We start from the raw sequence: 18,304 nt of genomic DNA, 5'->3' as shown, positions 1-18,304 counted from the left end.
GCTAAAGGAACTGAATCTTTAAAGTCTTGAACAGAGAAGACACAAGTTACAAATTTTCAAAATTCTTAAAGGCAAGGTGACAAGGTCAACCCAGCGGATACTTTCAGAATGAACAGTGAAACAGGAGTCAGGCACTATTGGAAATTGCGAGAAAGTACATTTAAAACCGAGAATAATATGCAGTTCTTTACACAAAGGGTTTTGGGTGTGCAGAACAATGTCCCGCACAGCCTTACAAGCCCGAATCCTTGCTTCCTTCTTGCGACAGCTGGACCAGCTCCTCGGATCAAAAAACTCTCTATCCGTTGGGTCAGGTGGGCCAAATGGCCTCTTTTCTGCAATCGTTCTGATGTGCACTTAAGTGTAGAAAAAAAGGGATTCACTTGGTGTATGTACTGGGTTATGTTTAGTGGGGCTAGCCAATTGCTTTCACAGGAAAGATAGCAATCTGTGCTGCTGATAATATGTTTGACACTTCAGTGTAAAGTCAAACAATTTGGACAAAATGGCAGTTGTCCAAGAAAGCAAAATTAGATGTTCACTCATTTTCAGGAATATGGATTTGTTCAAGATAAACATAAAATACTGATTACAGAGAAAATGCAGGTTCAAATGACCACTGAAACCCTAGGAGCACCTACTGTACCTTATTCAATGATGTTTCAATGATGCTAAGCTGTGACAGCTGTAGTTGTGTACATCATCTGCTTACAGATGCTAACAGCAGTGATTAATATGGAATAAGGCACACAATCATGTTATTAACTAATAAGGAATAAATGAGAGTATAGTTAGATTCTCATGTTTCTAAAGGGATAAAAGCCAATAAATAGGAGGTTTTTGTTATTTTCTCAGAAAAGGCATCACAGCTAAAGGGCATATTCTAGGTTTATTTAAAGGGATATTTAAAGGGCATAATCCAGGTTTATTTAAAAGGGCTTATGTTTCAGGAGATAAACAGAAGAGTTCTCTAGACAATGAGTCCCCCAATAAAAGTTGCGTCATCCATGTAGATACAAAAGGGATAATAACTATCATGCAGCGCTGAGAGGCAGGGAATCAGGCTTTATTTGAGGAGCCTTTTACCTTGTGCCTCAGAGCCATGCAGAGATTTTATTCCTGAACAATACTAATGCGACAGAAGCACATCAGCAGGTCACAGCATGATTCCTATCACCTGCCTCTTGCGGTTCCACAGCACTGTATACTGTGTCCTAGCTGTTTCTTTTCTTTCCTTGATATTCACATAGTGGTACAAGATACAGGCTAGCATTTTAATAAATAATCCTCTAACTACGTCAACACTCACCGTATGTTGCTAGGAAACTTCTTTTTAAGTGCTAGCACAACCTCTACTACTATATATAAATATACCCTAGGAGATGAAAAAGGGTGCAAGAAAAGGTGTAATATTTTAAGGAAGAGAAAGAAATGGGCAATGCAGATTTCTGAGGCTTCCTTGCTTAAAACATTAAGCTTGTCACTCTCAGAGATTAGTCACGGAATTGATGACCTCCACAGTGCTTTCATGGCAAGAGATACTGAACTTCCCTGTCACAGCTGGTAAATGGGCTGCAGTCCTACATAAAAAGATGGTGTACAACTTTTATTAACTGCCTTTTAACACCTCTGGGGTTTAGGGGACTATATCACAGATTGATTTTAGCCAGCTCCAGCTTGATGCACACAGACATAAAGGGAACTGATCCATCCCTGAAACAGATGTGAATCCTCCATGCAGACACAAGGGACACACACCTGTAAGTACAATATTTCACACAAAACCCAGACATCAATTTGCTAAAGGACCAAAAGGTTAAGATCTTTATTTTTTTCACTCCCAGACAGCTATGCATTCACATACGTCTCAGGGGGTGCTTTTCATTTTGTTTCAATTCCCCTGAAATTGTCAAGAACAGTGGGGGGTTCATTATGCTGAACAGGAAGAAGTATTGGGTCCATTGTGCAATCATTATACTGCGAGGGACTTCATACAAGATAATAGTCACGTTCCCAAACCTCTTACAGCATCTGACATTCAAAGGCTTTAATACAAAACATTTTGGAACTGATCTTTTCAAGTCTTGAACAGATCTTTTTACTGACTTACTGCTTATTTTTTAAAGGACAAAAGACTTACTGTCACGCTACCTTAAAAAAAGACAAAGGTACAACAGCCACACCACTCACCCTGTAAAACTGCATTATGTTTTCTTTTGTCAGTGTCTTCAGATATGCAACTTCAATGTTATCTGAAACAAAAAGAAAACATCTTGAAAAGGAGAAAAAAATAAATAAAACTGCTGCCATTCTGCTGAAGAGAGACAGGTATCCACTGCATATCTAACAGAGCAAATTCTGGAAAAAAGTATTGTACTTTCTCAGCCAAACGTATGCTAAACATAAAAATAAACAGACCCATTTTGTTACATTTTTCATTTCTCTTCCAAGGTGATCAATCCAACCTGCTGCACACCTGTCTCAGCAGAAGAAATTGTGAATTATTTCAAACTGAACAAGTCTGACATCTGAAGAAATGTTCTGCACTGGGTTTGTCAATAAGAACAGCCTTTGCATGTTCTGCATGTGATGTTATATATATATGTTACAAGAATATAATCTTTCTGGATTATTCACTTTACTACATAACTTTATTCAATTTACTACACAACATGCTAGCAAGATTAGCAGCCATTCCTCAGTTTCTAAAGGTTATGCAGAAGTAGTCTCTGCAGCACAATAAGTGGATAAACTTAGCTGCTCTTGAAGTCCCACTGCTGGTAGCACATACCGTATCTGTGGTTTTGACGTTGCTCGTCACTCACCTTTTATGACGAATTGTTTTTAATTTTAAAATTTTAATTTAAAAAAATTTGGTTACATTCGGTAACTGGGAGATTCATCACTAGTGTTGAACAACAAATTATGCAGAATGTAGGGTTAGTTCACAACATTGACTTCTAGCCTGTTTGTCCACATGACTTGAAGGACAGATTCATCGAATCGGCGATTCATGAACTCTCTGGGATGGGTGAAGACTGGCACCATCTTTATTATGTAGCACTGTGAAACAACCTTCCCCAGCACATGGAAACAGGGCTGTGAAAATGATGCAGATTTAAAAAGCCTTGTTCTGTAACTGCAAACATGTTGAAGACAAGCAAAGAGGTCAGAACTGTAAAAAGTAGCAGTCTTGAAGACAATTAAAAAAACACCAAAAGAATTAAGTAAAACTAACCTGACACAAAAGTCAAACACTATTTTTTTAATTTCCTTAATGGTATATATTAAATGTTACCAAGGTAATGCATGAGTCATCAAAGTAACATAGTCAAACACAGTACTACTATGCTCTTGAAAACATATGCAAATACATTTTTCCAGAAAATAGGTGCAATAATGGGATTATGCTTTATTGATTATACTGTATTCATAGAATTTACTGCTAAATATGAATCCATGATTTGTAACAAAACTTTAAATACTGTAACATTTATTTCTCTTATAAAATCAAGACCTGATTTATTGTTTATACATACTGTATGTAAGTATGTGTATTGCTTTTTGTTTGAGACATTGAAATCAAATGATACACTAAGGTCAGAAAATTATATTGGGTTCTTTGTGTAACATGTTATAAAGCCAAATAAAACATACTAAACAGCTTTAGGTAAATTCGATTTTTTTTCTTTTCTATGTGTACATCCATAGCTTTTCAGGGAGCAAAGATATAACTTTCAATTTACAACCCTAAAACATTTCCATGTAACTAATTGTTGAAGCTCTTCAGACATAGATCAACAATATTACATTTATCCAATTAAAGTAAACAATTATCAACTGATTTAAGGTATAAACAAAATTCCTAATACTTTCTACAACTCGAGTAGTGTACCAATGACTACTTAATTGTACGAGTTACTGTTGTGTTTCGATAACATACATCACCAGTGACTACAAACACTTTTAGCCCCAGACAACACACTCACACAAATGTGAAATGTGCAGAGTCTTTCTGTGTATGTTACACTTATACATTACCCTAAATCAGATTTCCTTCCATATGCCCTAGACAAAAAGATAACACTCACTGTGTCAGCTGAGCATTAACAAGCTCTCAGTACAGTTTTAAACAGACTTCCAACAATGACTCACCATGCCTTAAAAATAAAGAGACAAAACTGGAAAACACTGAAATCTTCCACGTCGTGACTAGTTAAAACTTAGTATCTTTAGTGATTAAAGTATTGTTCATTTCTGCTGTTTCTTTTAAACTTTTTTTTTTTGCTTTCTACCCTGAAAGATCCAGCAGGGCAAAAAGAATAATAGTCTCCAATGATTTGAAAAACTGCATCCAGTATGCTCCTTTCAAACAGAAGCTTCATTTATTAGCACTGTTACAATGGAGGCTAATTACATAAAAGCTGGCCTTTCCCTCAATTTATCCATTCCTAATTGTAGAATTTTTACTGCATTCCACTCCACTTTGGAAAAAACTTAAGAAGTAGAGCTTTACTGTCTGACCTTTCTATTAGGTTTTTGCAGTGTAATTATACGTCAATCTCACATGTTTAACCAGTACACTTTCTATATCAATTCTGGGATAAGTAAGCTGCTCCCTTCCCTACAGAATCATTCATATCTTTAATGTTAACTATACGGGCAACACTTAACAAATAAAAACAGGGAACAAACACTGCAAGATTTGTTATTTCAATTCCTGTGGGCCAATTTAAAAAGGACCTCTAGAAGAACTGACAATAATCTACTAACAAAGTAGCTTATGAATCAGTTTTCCTTTGAAAATACCACTTACATTCTCACAGAGTTGTGGAAGAAAGTGGAAGAAAAGAATACAGAATACTGTTATGATCTAGGGAGGAGAGGGAGGAGACAGCTCACTAGTCATGCTGGACAGAGCAGAACAAAGGTTCTGCAACTCACACTGAAGTACTAGTGGTTTGAAAAACAGGTGAATTCTGTCTGGCACAGATTGCCACACGAGCAGTATTGGCGCCTCACCTCTGTCAAAGTTGTACTGTTGTGAAATGATCTCTCCCCAGTACTTGGCACACTCAGCTGCCAGTTTCTTGGGCTTGTCAAGCCGGCGGATGGCCAGGGCCTGGATGTGTTTCTGGAATGCCTCCTCGCTCATCTCCTCCAGACTCTTCTCCATGGTCCTCAGGAAGGCCTCCACGCGGCTCTCCAGGTAGTGGGGCGCCTTTTCTGACTGGATAATGAAGCGCAGCCCCTGGACACCGTTGGCTCTGCGGGGCCCACTGAATACGATGTAGCCTGGGAATTTACAGAAGTACCTATTGAGTACTGGCAAGATGTGGTGCTCTTATTTTGGCCCAGTGACAGAACGGCAACTTCAGAGCCAGAAGACAGACATCACTCTGCTGCCTGCGAAACATGACAGACACTGGGGTTTTGGGTTTACAAGTGCCAGGTTAGCTCACACCCAGCAACTTAGGCTAATTTGATTCTGCAACCTACAGTTAATGCAATGTCATGATTTGAAAGAAACCTGGATAAAGAGTATTGCAGAGTCTGCAATGTGGCAGAGGCTCACCCAGCTGCTCCTTGGTGCGCAGGGTGTTGAAGCAGGGCTCAGAGATGATCTGGCAGAAGAGCTCCAGCAGCATGTTCTCTTGGGTGTTCTGCATGTCTGTCTGGTAGTAGATCTCAATGCCACAGTTGTTGTGTACTTCATTCCTCTGCTGATACACATACCATCCTCCTAAAAGCAGCCCCCAAAAATGAATAAATGAAAGACTCTCCTTCATCAGCAGAATCATTTAAAGCATAACTTAAGGTACATGGAAAGTGTGATACTGGAAGACAAATGGTAAACTAGAACAAAAGAAGAAGGCAGTCTGAAGGAAGCCATAAAAAGATTTTATTAGTCCAGCCAATGTAAAAAATGTGTCAGACACTGTGATCTAATTACTCCACTATGAGAACATAGACTTATAATTGTTTCTTGGAGCACTGTCATACAACGTTTATATGGAGGTATATATGGAGGCAGAAACTGAAGATGATAATGACAATGTTTCTTTAAACAGTAAAGACTCTAGACTTGATATGGTTGAGCAGTAGACACTACAGCACCAAGCCTTATGCAGCGGCTCTCAATAGGCAGTGTATCAGGAAGAAGCAGTCTCTGGAGAAAAAAATGATCCAATTGCAAATCTAAGTATATACAGCACATGCATCCATAGTAACCAGAAATCCAGTACAAATCGATAGCAGGTGCTCACATTCTTGATTTGTTTCCCTGAATTACAGCTGGAAAGCAATCTCAAATGTGCAGAAATGTCCACGTCGTTAATCTTTAATGAGGTACGCCAGTAAGTTTCAGTGCTGGATAATCAGAATGCTTAATCTTCAGAACGTACCTAGACAGCAGAAATTATTGAAAAAAATCCCAGTTCAAAGTGGGTTCTTACATCATTCTCATATGAGGAAAAGACCAACAAAATAACAAACTGCAATTAAACTGCCTCCACTAGACTGTACACATAGTTGTAAAGCAGGCATGCTTTTTTTTATTCTAATGACTACTGTGCTGGAATTTGTGATGAACTACAGGGCTGTGATGACGTGACCGACGAGCGGTTTTGAATATGTGGCACACGGACCTGGACACAGGGGTGCACTGTGAGAATGAGGGAGAGGTGAGGGTATGGAAAGGCGCCACTTACTGTCCGGAACCTGAACCTCTCTGTAACGAATAAGTTGGCTGGGCAGGAGAGGCTTGGTGTGAGCGTGTTCAATAAGAGTATCCTCAACCATCTGCATCATGCCTAAGGCAGACTGAAAGGAAAGCAGTTTGTAGTTAACACTTCAGAGGACATTGCTGCTTCCATAACTTTCAACTGCCCTTCTATCTGTTCTGACACAGCAGAAACTGCAGCACAGAAGCGCAGTGAGGTTTCCTTGCCAAATATGTAATGTAGAACTATCAGATGGAGCATATGCTTGCAATAAATATGTTCTACATCTCTCTACATCGCTTTCAGGATGTGAAGACTTAAGTGTGTTTTGCTCAGTGTACCTACCTTTTGAAAATACCTTTATTTAATACTCCACATATGCTCCCAGATATATATAGGGGTGTAGGAGAAAAAAAATCAAGCAGGGAAACATTTCATTTCAACTTTTTTCTAAACACCTGCATGAGTCCCCCAGGTGCCCAGTAATTTGCCATCTCTCCGGCAAACAACAGTGACATCATTCGGCATAACTGCATTTCATATTGTTTCATTAAATAGCTATAACAAACATACTGCTGCATTCTTGATGGCTGTAACATCTCCTGTTACAGACTCTGCATCTGATTACAGAACAGTGACACACTTCCCTGCCATGAACCACAATAACTCAAACCCCTCCCCACCTCCACAAACCTAGGGTTTCTTTTCAGGTTTTTCAATGCAGGTCTTTTACACATTTAAGAAAAATAAGCAAAATTATTCTTGTACTCCTATACGTATATATCATTACATATTGAAAACCTAGGTTTCCCCTATCAGCTGCCTGTAAGTACTGTTTATAGTGTTTGAGACCAGAACTGAAAACTGCTTCCATGTGTGTTATTTTCCTATTTCCTCATCTCACCCTGTGCAAAACAAATAAAAAGAAGGAAATGTTAGTTTGGAACTAAAATCGAGAACTTTAGGCAATGCGTGTCAAATAATGTCAGAAATATTGTACTTTTTTCTTAAAGTACACTCATTGTCTAATTTCAGTACACATCTATATCCCTGTGACAGTGAAATAGTTATAGAAAAGGTTTTTAATCCGACTGTGACATTCACTTCTTTAGCAAGGATAACCGGGGTCATTTAAGACAGCTGTGATCTTACATAAACAGTGATCCGATCACCAGAGATCTTATCCGGACTCCGGTGTTCATACCCTATGCGACATTCCCACATGAATGATAAAAGGACTCTCTGATGCGTAAAGTCCTTGTTGCTGAATTGAAAGAGAGAATAAAAATATATCTCATCCTTGCGGACTCTGTGAGAGTCTGCGTGACCAATAACACACACACAGAGGCACAGACTCCATCGAGCTTCCTCGTCTTCAAGGAGAGACAGTAAACCAACCTGTTTTGTTATATTTCCATGGAGAAGTGCTTCAATGTGTAACCGTGACAACAGCTGAGGTATAAAGGCCTTGAGGCGAGGGAGAGTGACATCTGCAACAGATATTTAGACAGCAGAATCAATCATACAGTGCTTTTCACAGCAATGGACACTTTACTGTCAGCACCACACCGCAAAAAAAAAACATATCTCTAAAAAAAACAATTCAAATCAAAACCCTCCTTCCCTTCTTAAGTTTTATTAGCTTTTATCAGGGGCGTTTCTCAGAGACACTTCTATCATTGCAACACACACGGCAATGGGGCTGTGGCACTGCACCCACTGCATTGCTTTGAATTCACACAGCGTCTGACCCAGATTCAGAAGGAAGTGTTAAGCCTGACAGAAGAACTGCAACTAAACAAACTGGCTCTCTGGAGAACTGCAGGAAAAAAAAACACTTGGGCATTGTCAGATGACTGAGTGTCAAAGACATTAGTCCAACAGTGCAGAGAGAGGGGTCTAGGGTACAAAGTGAGGTGGGGGACAGCTAGGAGAACCAAGCCATTTCTTCCTATGGCAATACTGGATCACTCGATTGTTCTCATATAACAGCAAATTCAAGTTTTCCGTGTTCAGTTCGATAGCTGGGTAAGATATGTGCGTCATCACATAAAATTTAAAGAACCACCCGTTCAGGTATCTTGAAGGAAATTGCATTTTGACTGCATAAAGCAACTCGCATCGCAATGATTCTCAGCATCTGTAATTAACATAGTGCTAAGAAATATTCAACAGTAAGTCACAGTGAGCAAATTTGGAAAACCCAAGCACGTAGGGATACCTCTGCCAATCTTCTGAAGCCGCTCAGAGAGACTGGAATTTTTCAGTGGCACTAACTGGGATCGCCAGACAGCCCCGCTTTCTTGAAATAATTTCCAGCATTCCACTGCCTCCCCCCGTCAGCAGTAACTACGAAGGGTGGGGAAAAATGTATTTTACCATCTAGTGCCTCCTTCAGTTCATCTTTGGTCCAGGCCACCTCGGTCATTAACAGCCGCAGGTAGTACATGGCATGCTGGTGAGGCTGCTCAGCACGGAAATTGTTCAGCGACCGCATGTACTTGGAGAAGGAAGGAAGCAAAACACAATTTCAGTACATCATAAATCAACACCTATAAAAAGTAGACTTTTAAGTGTAAAGGCATGTGAAAACATCTGAAGTTTTACTTTGAAAATCTTTGCCAGCATTATCTCGTTCTTCTAATCCACGCTTGTAAGTATTTAATGCTTTGGCCTGCAAATAAATCCATATATTTATATAGTTATGTATTTGCCAATTGGCCTTCTGATGCCCTTTCTTGCAACAACAGAAGCTGGACGTACTGTGCCCAAAGTTAAACTTGGAATGCCAAGCACTTCCCCTCTGGGATGGCGGAATGAGCAGTCTCAAACTGAACAGAGAAGCACTTTGCGCATGAGCTGGAAGGTTATGTGTAAACGCAACAGCAGACGAGCTTACTGCTTCTTTGATGATGTCAAACCGTTTCTCATCGATCTCGAAGGTGGCCATTTTCTCAATGATCTTCTTCAGCAAGATGTGCTGCTTGTCGTTGTAGCCCTTCACGGACAGCTGTGTTGCGGGGGAGAGGGAGAGGGAGGTGATGAGAACACATGTGGCGCACTGGGGTGGCAATCCAGCTGCACAGGACTGCACAAGTGCTGAGCTTGAGCTTTCAGAGAAGGGGGCTGGGAGGCCGGGATTACAGAAAGCTGCAGCAGGCTCTGAGCAGGCTGACTTCTGCTATCTACTGCTATCAGAGAATAAATTGCTCACGCGGCAGCATACGATGGCTGTACCAGTCGCAAAAGGCATTCAGATTGATTTATATGCATAATCAAGCGGCAGACTTTCAACAATAAAGCTCAACCCCTCACCAATAATTGCGCACTGAAAAACCAAGCACAACACCAAAGAGACAGCTGAACCAGGGCACTGCAAACTGTCAGAGTACACCAGCAATTACAATGCAGTGGGACTGGCCTTAGAGAAAAGATTCGCCATTCATCACGATCTTGCGTCCTACAGCACAGGAGGAGAGACGAGTTTGTTTGCCTCTTTCTTTTTTTCTCGCCGTGCCCAAGCTGTGCAAGCAGATGACAGGCTCTCCTATTTCACCACACTGTCTAATTCGGCCTAAACACTGGGCCCGCACAACTTGAGGTAACTGGCTAAGGCAAACAGTCACCTTGAAAATTAAACCTTTAGGAACCCAGTGACCGAGTGCCGTGCTCTTTTCTTCTTTCAAACTACTCACTCACAAAACCTCTCATGTTCTTTAATTTAGGTGCATAGCTCTTTTCATGGTATCAATTCAGTTTTCATCTGGTAGGGTCTGCACATACTACTACTATTACTACTACCACTGATAAGAATTTTCATTGAATATAAAATAGTGAGGCAGTCTTTTAAATATATGGTCACCTTCTCTATTTTAACATTCCTGCATTTCCCTTCACACAGTAAAGTAACAGCAGCAGTCGCACATACACTGCCCCCTGGCTGCCCCTGTGAGTTACACTGGCACACCCAGAAATCTGATTACACTGCACACACCAAGCTGAGAGGTAAACAAGATGTCAAGTCAGATTAGTACAATGAAAATACTTAACAACTCACTACAGTTCACAGGATGAAACATGCAGAACCTAGGGCTTCACTGAAGAGTGTTTGGCAACAAAAAAAAAAGATGTCTAATTTTTCCTTTAGCCTGTATACACACTAAAATGTCCTCTTTCTTCTTCAAAACAGGTTTTCAGGTTTTCTAAAAATGTTTTATTTTAACAATCTGTAAATAGCAGCATTTTACTTCAAAGAAACATATAGCTAATTTTAGCTGATAAATCTAAAAGGCTAGAAGAACTAGGCCATTAGTTTTCTCAGCTAATATTGCTGTGTGGAGATATACATATCTTATGATCTGTATTCTTCATGAAACTTCAAGTAAGATTTTAGCAATTAAAGTGTGAACAAAAAGGGTAAGGAACAAAAGTTAGAGAAGATAAAGAGAGCACCTCAAACCATGGACAAAACGCTAGCCTTTTCAATTTTTAACGTGTTCCCAAAGCAGCATGTAGTGACGTCAAAGACAGGGCATGAGCCAATAATCCTTCATTTGTTGTTTTACAGATATGCTTCCCCCCTCAGTGCCACTGCTGGAGACTGTAGTACAAAACAAAGTTCCTTCTGTATTAGAAAATAACTTTTATATTGGCACCAGCCTCCAGACTGACAAGGTCATATAGCTGCTTTACTCAACACCATCCAGGAAGGTTTTGATAAGCATCAACTTATCAATACTCCAAGGTGATGAGGTTTAATCTGACTTCCCATTTAAAAACAAATTATATTCATCCCAGGCCTAATTAAATAGCGTTTATCCATCCCAGTGCCTTGTTTCATGACCATAATCTGTAAAACATCAAACAAAAGAATTTCCAAGGGCATAAAGACAGGAGCCCTACACAGTACGGCAGACAGCAAGAGCATCCTTAACACTCATGTCTCAAACTCCTTCCCTCTCCACTTCTACTTACAAGGAGTGCATTCATTCCTGACGCTACGGCATAGACCAAACCTGAGAGGCGAGCTGCATATGTATACTCTTTTAAATCATCCTTCAATAACCTGAGAAACAGGTAAGTCATGTTGCAATGGACAGGGTCTGCGTAAAGGTAGCGACTAACAAAAAGAAAACAAGAGAGAGAGATTTGTTTGACACCTCCAACATGGACATGGTGGGATGAGGAGGCTGACAGAAGAGTATGTATATGCAGCCTAATGACCAGCTTTTGACGCAATGGAGGGGAAAAAATGATCTGGGAAAAAAGTCTACAAAAGAAGTAGTGAGGTCTCCATTTTCCATTGTTCTGGGCTAAACTGCAATTTCTATGCAATGAACTTGGATTCGTTATCAGTTTACAGACTAACTGCAACACATTACATGTATATTTTCTTTGTTCGGATCACTCAAAGCTTGCATGACTTATGTAGCACAAATCCTCTTAAAGCCATTTCAACTCGTTTTTCACCCCAGGCGGAAGTGTCCAGTTCGATCTCTGCCTCACTGGGCGGTCGCCCTGTAGGGAAAGGAGAATCAAGGCAGAGGAGGATCCGCAGATCTCGCAACCTTGGAAAACCTCCATCTGACCTCTCCTGGCAACTCTCTGGAGTGATGCCATGAATAATCCCATAACCCCTTTCCCACTCCCGCTGGGAAGCACAACTTACCATCTCTGGGACTAAACCTGGACATGATTTAATAGGCACTTTAACCGCAATGGAAAAGAGACACCACCGACTACTTCTTCAGTTGAGGTTGAGGGAGAAAGCCTAATGAGGAAAAGACCAGTTGAGAATGCTTTGTTTATGGTGTTTGTTTGAATTTGGGTACTTACATACATCCCATAGATGGTATTTTGCAGGTCATAGTTCAAGCCGGCTAACTCAGCTGCATATGCATACTCGTTGAGAGAGTCCTTGAGCAGCTCAAGGTACAAATAGGCCATATTACAATGCAATGGATCCACATAAGCAAATGGGCTGAAAAGAGAATGCCACAAGTAAAGTCTCATACTTTCCCTTGGGATATAAATACCCCAAGGGTGCTGAACCACAAGTCACAAAAAATTAAAAAATCATACAGTGCATGTCCATTGAAATGTAAATATATCAATACACTCTGACAAAACATAATCAATGGAGTTTTACATATAATACTATTACCTAAACAAACTACAAACATTTAAACCAGGACAAGGGGTAACAAGAACCATTAAAAACAAAATGAGTATTTTTTACAATTTCCATCAAGCCATGAGCTCGAAAAAGGGCAGATATTACTGCTTAAAAAATAAAAAACAAAATGTAGTGTTAGAATATATGCATTAACAGGGAAAAATTATGTTACAGGTCAAACTTTTAATGCAATTACGTGTTTCTCTGGTTTTGAAAATAAACTTTGTTTAATGAGCACAGAACACTGGAGATGCCCATGGTTGGTATTAAATAGGTAAAAATCTGGGACTGAGGGTTATTTTGTATTTTGACTGCTTTTAGAAAGACACACCAGCAGCAGTCTTCAATTGCTTCTATTTATAAATATTGATCCAGCAATCTGAGGTCTCCCAGGGTTTAAACTGCAAGATTGAGAAAGCACTGAACAAAATGCCACTTCAAAATGAAATAGCTCTGGGCTTTTGATGCCTTAATGCATCAAAATACGATTTGTAACTCAGAGCTTCTCAGAAGCCTAAAAAATATTTTTTTTAAATGTCAATGCAACAATCTTTTCTTTCAATTATTTTCCATAAATGTCCGTGTCTAAAGGCAATTTCACACTTGCTTTAAATTAAGCACAGACAAATTCTTGCTTATGAAAAAAGAGAATCTTCTGGCAGCTGAACTGCACTTTCTTCAAATCCTATTTCTTAATGTTATTATTTCAGATCTATCGGCTCAGAAAGAACTTGAGAGATGCATACAAATTCCTTTCCCAAACTGTATGTTGGCTTTGATATAAATTAAACAGCACAGAAACCTCAATTACAAATTTCAAACAATGTTTTAAACATTTGTTCAAGTCAGTTTTAGTTCCTACCTGAAAAACTCAAAGTTGAGGCAGGCTTTTGGTAGGAAAAATTTGTCGTCCTGTTTGAACCACACTTTACTCATGGCAGTATCCTGTAAGAAACGTTTTTCAGTGAAAAGTGTAGTAAATGTAATAAAATGAAATACAGTATGCTGTTCTCTTTCATGGGCTTGTTCCTACTCAGATGTCAAAATGAGAATGATAAATTATTTAAAACAACATCCTCATAGTCATTCTGCACTAAATATGATCTTAAATGCTTTCAAATATTTCTATATGAGAACTTGGATTTTTAAAATAATTATTAGTTCATTATTACATGAACTAGTAGTTGTATCTGGTTATTTACACACTATTTTTTATCTCTAACATAAAACATTGATTAAACATTCAATAAGTACCTTTATCAGTGTGGGATATGATGGAGCATCTTTTTCCAGGGGATAGATTTCAAAATTTGTAGGTATAAACTCATTTTTCATGGGGAGTTTGAACTTTCCATTCAAGTCTGCATTTTGCCATTTCTGAAATACACAAAGCGGAACAACTGACAAAACGCTTGCCGGTAATCTGTACCCGTGCTTGGATTATGTAAAACCAGAATTAGTGTCATGGAGAGAGACTTTAACCTTAGAAAGAAGTCTCTTTTCTAAAACATCCACAGATAAGCATTTTTATTCAGAAGAAGGATTAGTCTCACCAATATGAAATCAACAGAAGAAACTCCATTTGCAAGCAATCCAAGAGTCTTTCAGTCAGCTAACTTTGGGGATAAAATCCAGTCCAGGAGTTTCTTTCAGAATTCATTTGAGCCATTTAAGGTTTGCTGGACTCAATCATAAAAATGAAACTGTTGCTTTTGTACTACCTCATATTTCATTCAATAGCTTCCATAACCGCAATACTGTGGCTGCAATAGCTTAAGTCTATTTTACAGCCCTGAAAAAAGGAAGGCTTAGCTCATAGGATTTAGAAGTGGTAGGAGTATATTTGTAGCTAAAACACCATGAAGTTTCTAACACTTGACATGAGACAATATACTCTAATATGGGCACTGTGAAATTAAAGTTATGCCAGAATCAGTTACCTAGTCTACTATCACAGAGCAATAAACAACTGGCAGCAGGTCTCTTAAACGAGTGTTTGGACAGATCCTTGGCCCTCTTGAAAGCAAGTCAGATTTGAGTGGGTTTCTGGAGTGCCACGCGCAGCTCACCTTTATAACCTCATCAGAGATGGCTTCCTGTTTGTACTGTGTCCCGTACCATTCTTCTGTTTTATCAGTTTGTCCTTCAAAGGATTTAGACACTACTGCCACTCTGCAAAATAAAGATTAAACATCACATGCAGACAGGCTGGAGAATGAATGGCAGTGGATGCAATCTTTGAAGAAACAAAATATAAACTACTAATTTTATTCATCTCTGCCAAGCAATGGCAAAACACCTAAGCTGAATGTGTGTAATATTCCACATTCCAGTTGTGTCCAGTGACAGTAAAACATCTTCACCAAAAAACTTCAGCAGAAGAAAAAAAAACTTCAGCAGAAGTTTTGCGAAGAAGCCGTGTCAAACTGTGCAGTCTAAGCAAATGCTTGAATTTTCCTTTTGGCTCAGCACAAGGTAATCCATGTCAGCTTCACTAATTTTAGTGCTTTCCCTTCTGCTTGGTTATTCAAATTGAGCTCTCTACATTTTCCACTTTATAAACCGGGTAGTAAAGACAAGAAAGGTCTGCTTATATTGTCACTCTGTACTTTTGCAAACAGAGACTTCAGTGTGCAGGCACAGGCCATGCTGTATGAAATTCATATGTCGTACTACAAATTACCTGCCCCGTTGGCATCTGAACCAGCCCAGATGTTGTTTACTGCACTACCCACAGAGAGTTAGACAGCAGCACAGATTAAATATTCACACCATGATTTTATGGACGATAGCCTCATTACAGGATGTCTGTATGGCAAAGAGCAAGCTGCACCCTGGCGCACACTCTCCCCAGTACATCAATCATGAGTCTGGCTTGAACAACTCATCAGCTTTTCTGCTATGGGAAACTACAGCACAGAGCTACAACGTCCTGCAGAAACGTACTTTCTCTTCAGGTGTCTACAGAATGCAGTGTTTTTATGGGGGTTCTTTAAATTGTGCATTGGAGGATAAGCAACAAAAAGTGCTTCCAATGGCAAAATTGACTCCACCTATTTAGTCCCTATGTTTTAGTGCTCTTAAGTGACATACTTATAATAAAAAGCACTTTTTCAAGAAGCCCAGAGCTATCCACTTAATTATGACAAGAATTTCACAAAAGTATGTGCTATTCACTTCAAAGCCACAATATGGAACGATACAAAGTGGAAAAGCATTTTGTCATTCCAAGCAGTGAACAAAATAACTGATAGAGTAGTCTGTAGGAGATATAAAGTAAAACTCACTCTAATATAAGCAACAGCTATGGTAATACCTTTTATATTTTATGCTTTCACATTATTAGTTAACAACTCTAAATCTAGATATATATATGAGGCACACTCAGTTCCTTTGAAGTTTACTCATGAATTACATTTCAGCATTATCCTTTTATAATGGGGGCCACTGAAGCAGTCATCAATTTACTCTGCTTCCTAGCTTCTACACAAAGAATTTGCAGAAAAAGAAGACAATTTTACTTTTTTCAAAGGTTCCCAGCAACAAATCAGCATCTCCTGTCATCTTTTGTCCAGTGTAGAAGGCAGTGATCAAAAAGCCAGGTTCTATTTATGTGATCGCATCTCTGATCACATCTGCTCTTCTTGTCACATTCAATGCAACTCTAGCGTAACGCCAGGCAACATAAGAAGCTGTTGTAGTGCTGGTACAACATCTGAGCAAATAATTTCGGGAAGAAAGGTCTGAAGTCCCATATTCATACCCTAGTAAGCTGGTGACCGGTCTGGGATGGGGTTTGGTCTTTTATCCAAAACTTCATTAATTAAACTGGCACATTAGTTCAATTTTGTGAACAGGAGCCCACATAGAATGAGAAGAAATTGTGACCCTGAATTAGCAGACCCTCCCTGCACCCCTAATCTCAACAATTTCAGACAGGTACAGTCACCGAGACCAGCCATATACTGTATGTTTATGTTCCAAAATTAATATCGTTTATGGCCTTCACACGCGTTACAGTATGCTCCTATTCTTTTTATGCTCAGCTACTAAGATTTCCCTTCAGTGGTAAAATTCCATATAAATATTCAATACTTAAACGGGCACAGTAAAGACATTAAATATACATATACATACTGTATGCAGTACAGTTTGCATACAGTAATATGTTTATGTTCCTAAATCAATCTCTTTTATGAGCATGTGAAAGGCATGGTGAATCGGAGATTCTCAAAAATTACTGTACTTTGCATGATTGGAAACAAGTGCGTGATTGCGAAATGCTGTGGTGTTACTTTTACAAAGACAGTCAATGAAAAAAAAGAATGGGGACCAGGGCAATACTTTGAGTTTACAGCTTGTCCAAGGTCATTCATTATTAATACTATTAGTAATATCTTTGTTAAAGACTTTAATGGCGACAGCTCAAACATGAGAGGTTGAGCTTTATTAGCTCCACCTTGCGGAAATTCCGGATACTATTATTTTTCGTGCGGTACTATAGGATAATTTACGGTAACTCGCGGTAGACTGCGTAAAGCGCACCGCAAAATAATGCAGTACCGCCAGCTTGTTTTGAATGGCTGCATCTGTATGTATTATATGAAATTACAGCCTCATATACAGTTTTATAGTCATCATCACATCAAAGAGCTAACCCTACTGCCTACAACTTGTTAGAGTAGATGAATCCAAGCACTTCTTTTGACAACAGGATAGTTTTTCCCACTCTAGTGTCTTCAACATGCCAGATGAAAGGGCTATTTTTCTCTTGCGCCTTTCAAGAGAACTATCCCACATAAAACAGCCAGGATCTCTCAGTAGTATCACGCAAAATGCTATGATCACAGTCATTGTACAATGAGAGCTGCAGCACACTTTCTCTATAGATCTCAGTAGGAATCCTTCATGCTAAACATTTCAAAACTGGCAACAATGTAAAAATTCCACTGCTACTCAGAAAGTATGTTTTAAATCCTAATTGTACTAAAAAGCGAATTGTATTACTAGCCAATACTCCTGGGATTCTAAGTCACTGTAATTTTTTTTATCAAAGTAAATGGACTCTAACAAATGCTTCAAATCAGAATGTCAGAGAATGTCTAAAAAGTTACCATAAGACCCATCAAAGTCACCATTGTTCTTCTAGTTGTTGTTAATTTTTCTTTTGTCACTCTTTATGTGATATGCTGCTGTATTTTATGTTACAGGCAATAATCTCAGAACTCATCCAACAGACACATTTCACAGCATTTGAACAAAAACATGGTCACCAATTTAGTCATTCAGTAATGGGATTACTTAATGGTCCTTTGCAGGTATAATCTGCACATGCTGTAGGCCTACATTAAGAAAAGTCGCTGAATACAGTATTACTAAGAAAAAAAATAACTTGAGGTGCTGGCTG

At 39.1% G+C, this 18,304-nt stretch overlaps 1 protein-coding gene across 3 annotated transcripts in view; it reads right to left on the bottom strand.

Annotated features, from left to right (window-relative positions):
* ide (insulin-degrading enzyme) overlaps positions 1-18,304 on the bottom strand; it is a 47,048-nt gene that overhangs the window by 5,214 nt on the left and 23,530 nt on the right. For 2 of the 3 annotated variants that reach the window (XM_088634957.1, XM_088634955.1), the window contains exons 12-22: positions 14,967-15,069; positions 14,152-14,274; positions 13,760-13,842; positions 12,558-12,702; positions 9,622-9,732; positions 9,102-9,222; positions 8,121-8,212; positions 6,711-6,822; positions 5,576-5,743; positions 5,023-5,295; positions 2,191-2,252 (exon numbers count right to left, since the gene is read on the bottom strand). In XM_088634957.1, the coding sequence (XP_088491083.1) occupies positions 2,191-2,252; positions 5,023-5,295; positions 5,576-5,743; positions 6,711-6,822; positions 8,121-8,212; positions 9,102-9,222; positions 9,622-9,732; positions 12,558-12,702; positions 13,760-13,842; positions 14,152-14,274; positions 14,967-15,069 (1,393 nt within the window). Of the gene's footprint in view, positions 1-2,190; positions 2,253-5,022; positions 5,296-5,575; positions 5,744-6,710; positions 6,823-8,120; positions 8,213-9,101; positions 9,223-9,621; positions 9,733-11,696; positions 11,842-12,557; positions 12,703-13,759; positions 13,843-14,151; positions 14,275-14,966; positions 15,070-18,304 lie in introns of all 3 variants that reach the window. The other variant, XM_088634956.1, reaches the window with a different exon arrangement.

The sequence above is a fragment of the Lepisosteus platostomus genome, chromosome 6 (genome assembly GCF_059453375.1).
Source record: "Lepisosteus platostomus isolate fLepPlt1 chromosome 6, fLepPlt1.hap1, whole genome shotgun sequence".
Lineage (NCBI taxonomy): Eukaryota > Metazoa > Chordata > Actinopteri > Semionotiformes > Lepisosteidae > Lepisosteus > Lepisosteus platostomus.
This window is presented reverse-complemented; position numbering and strand designations above follow the sequence as displayed.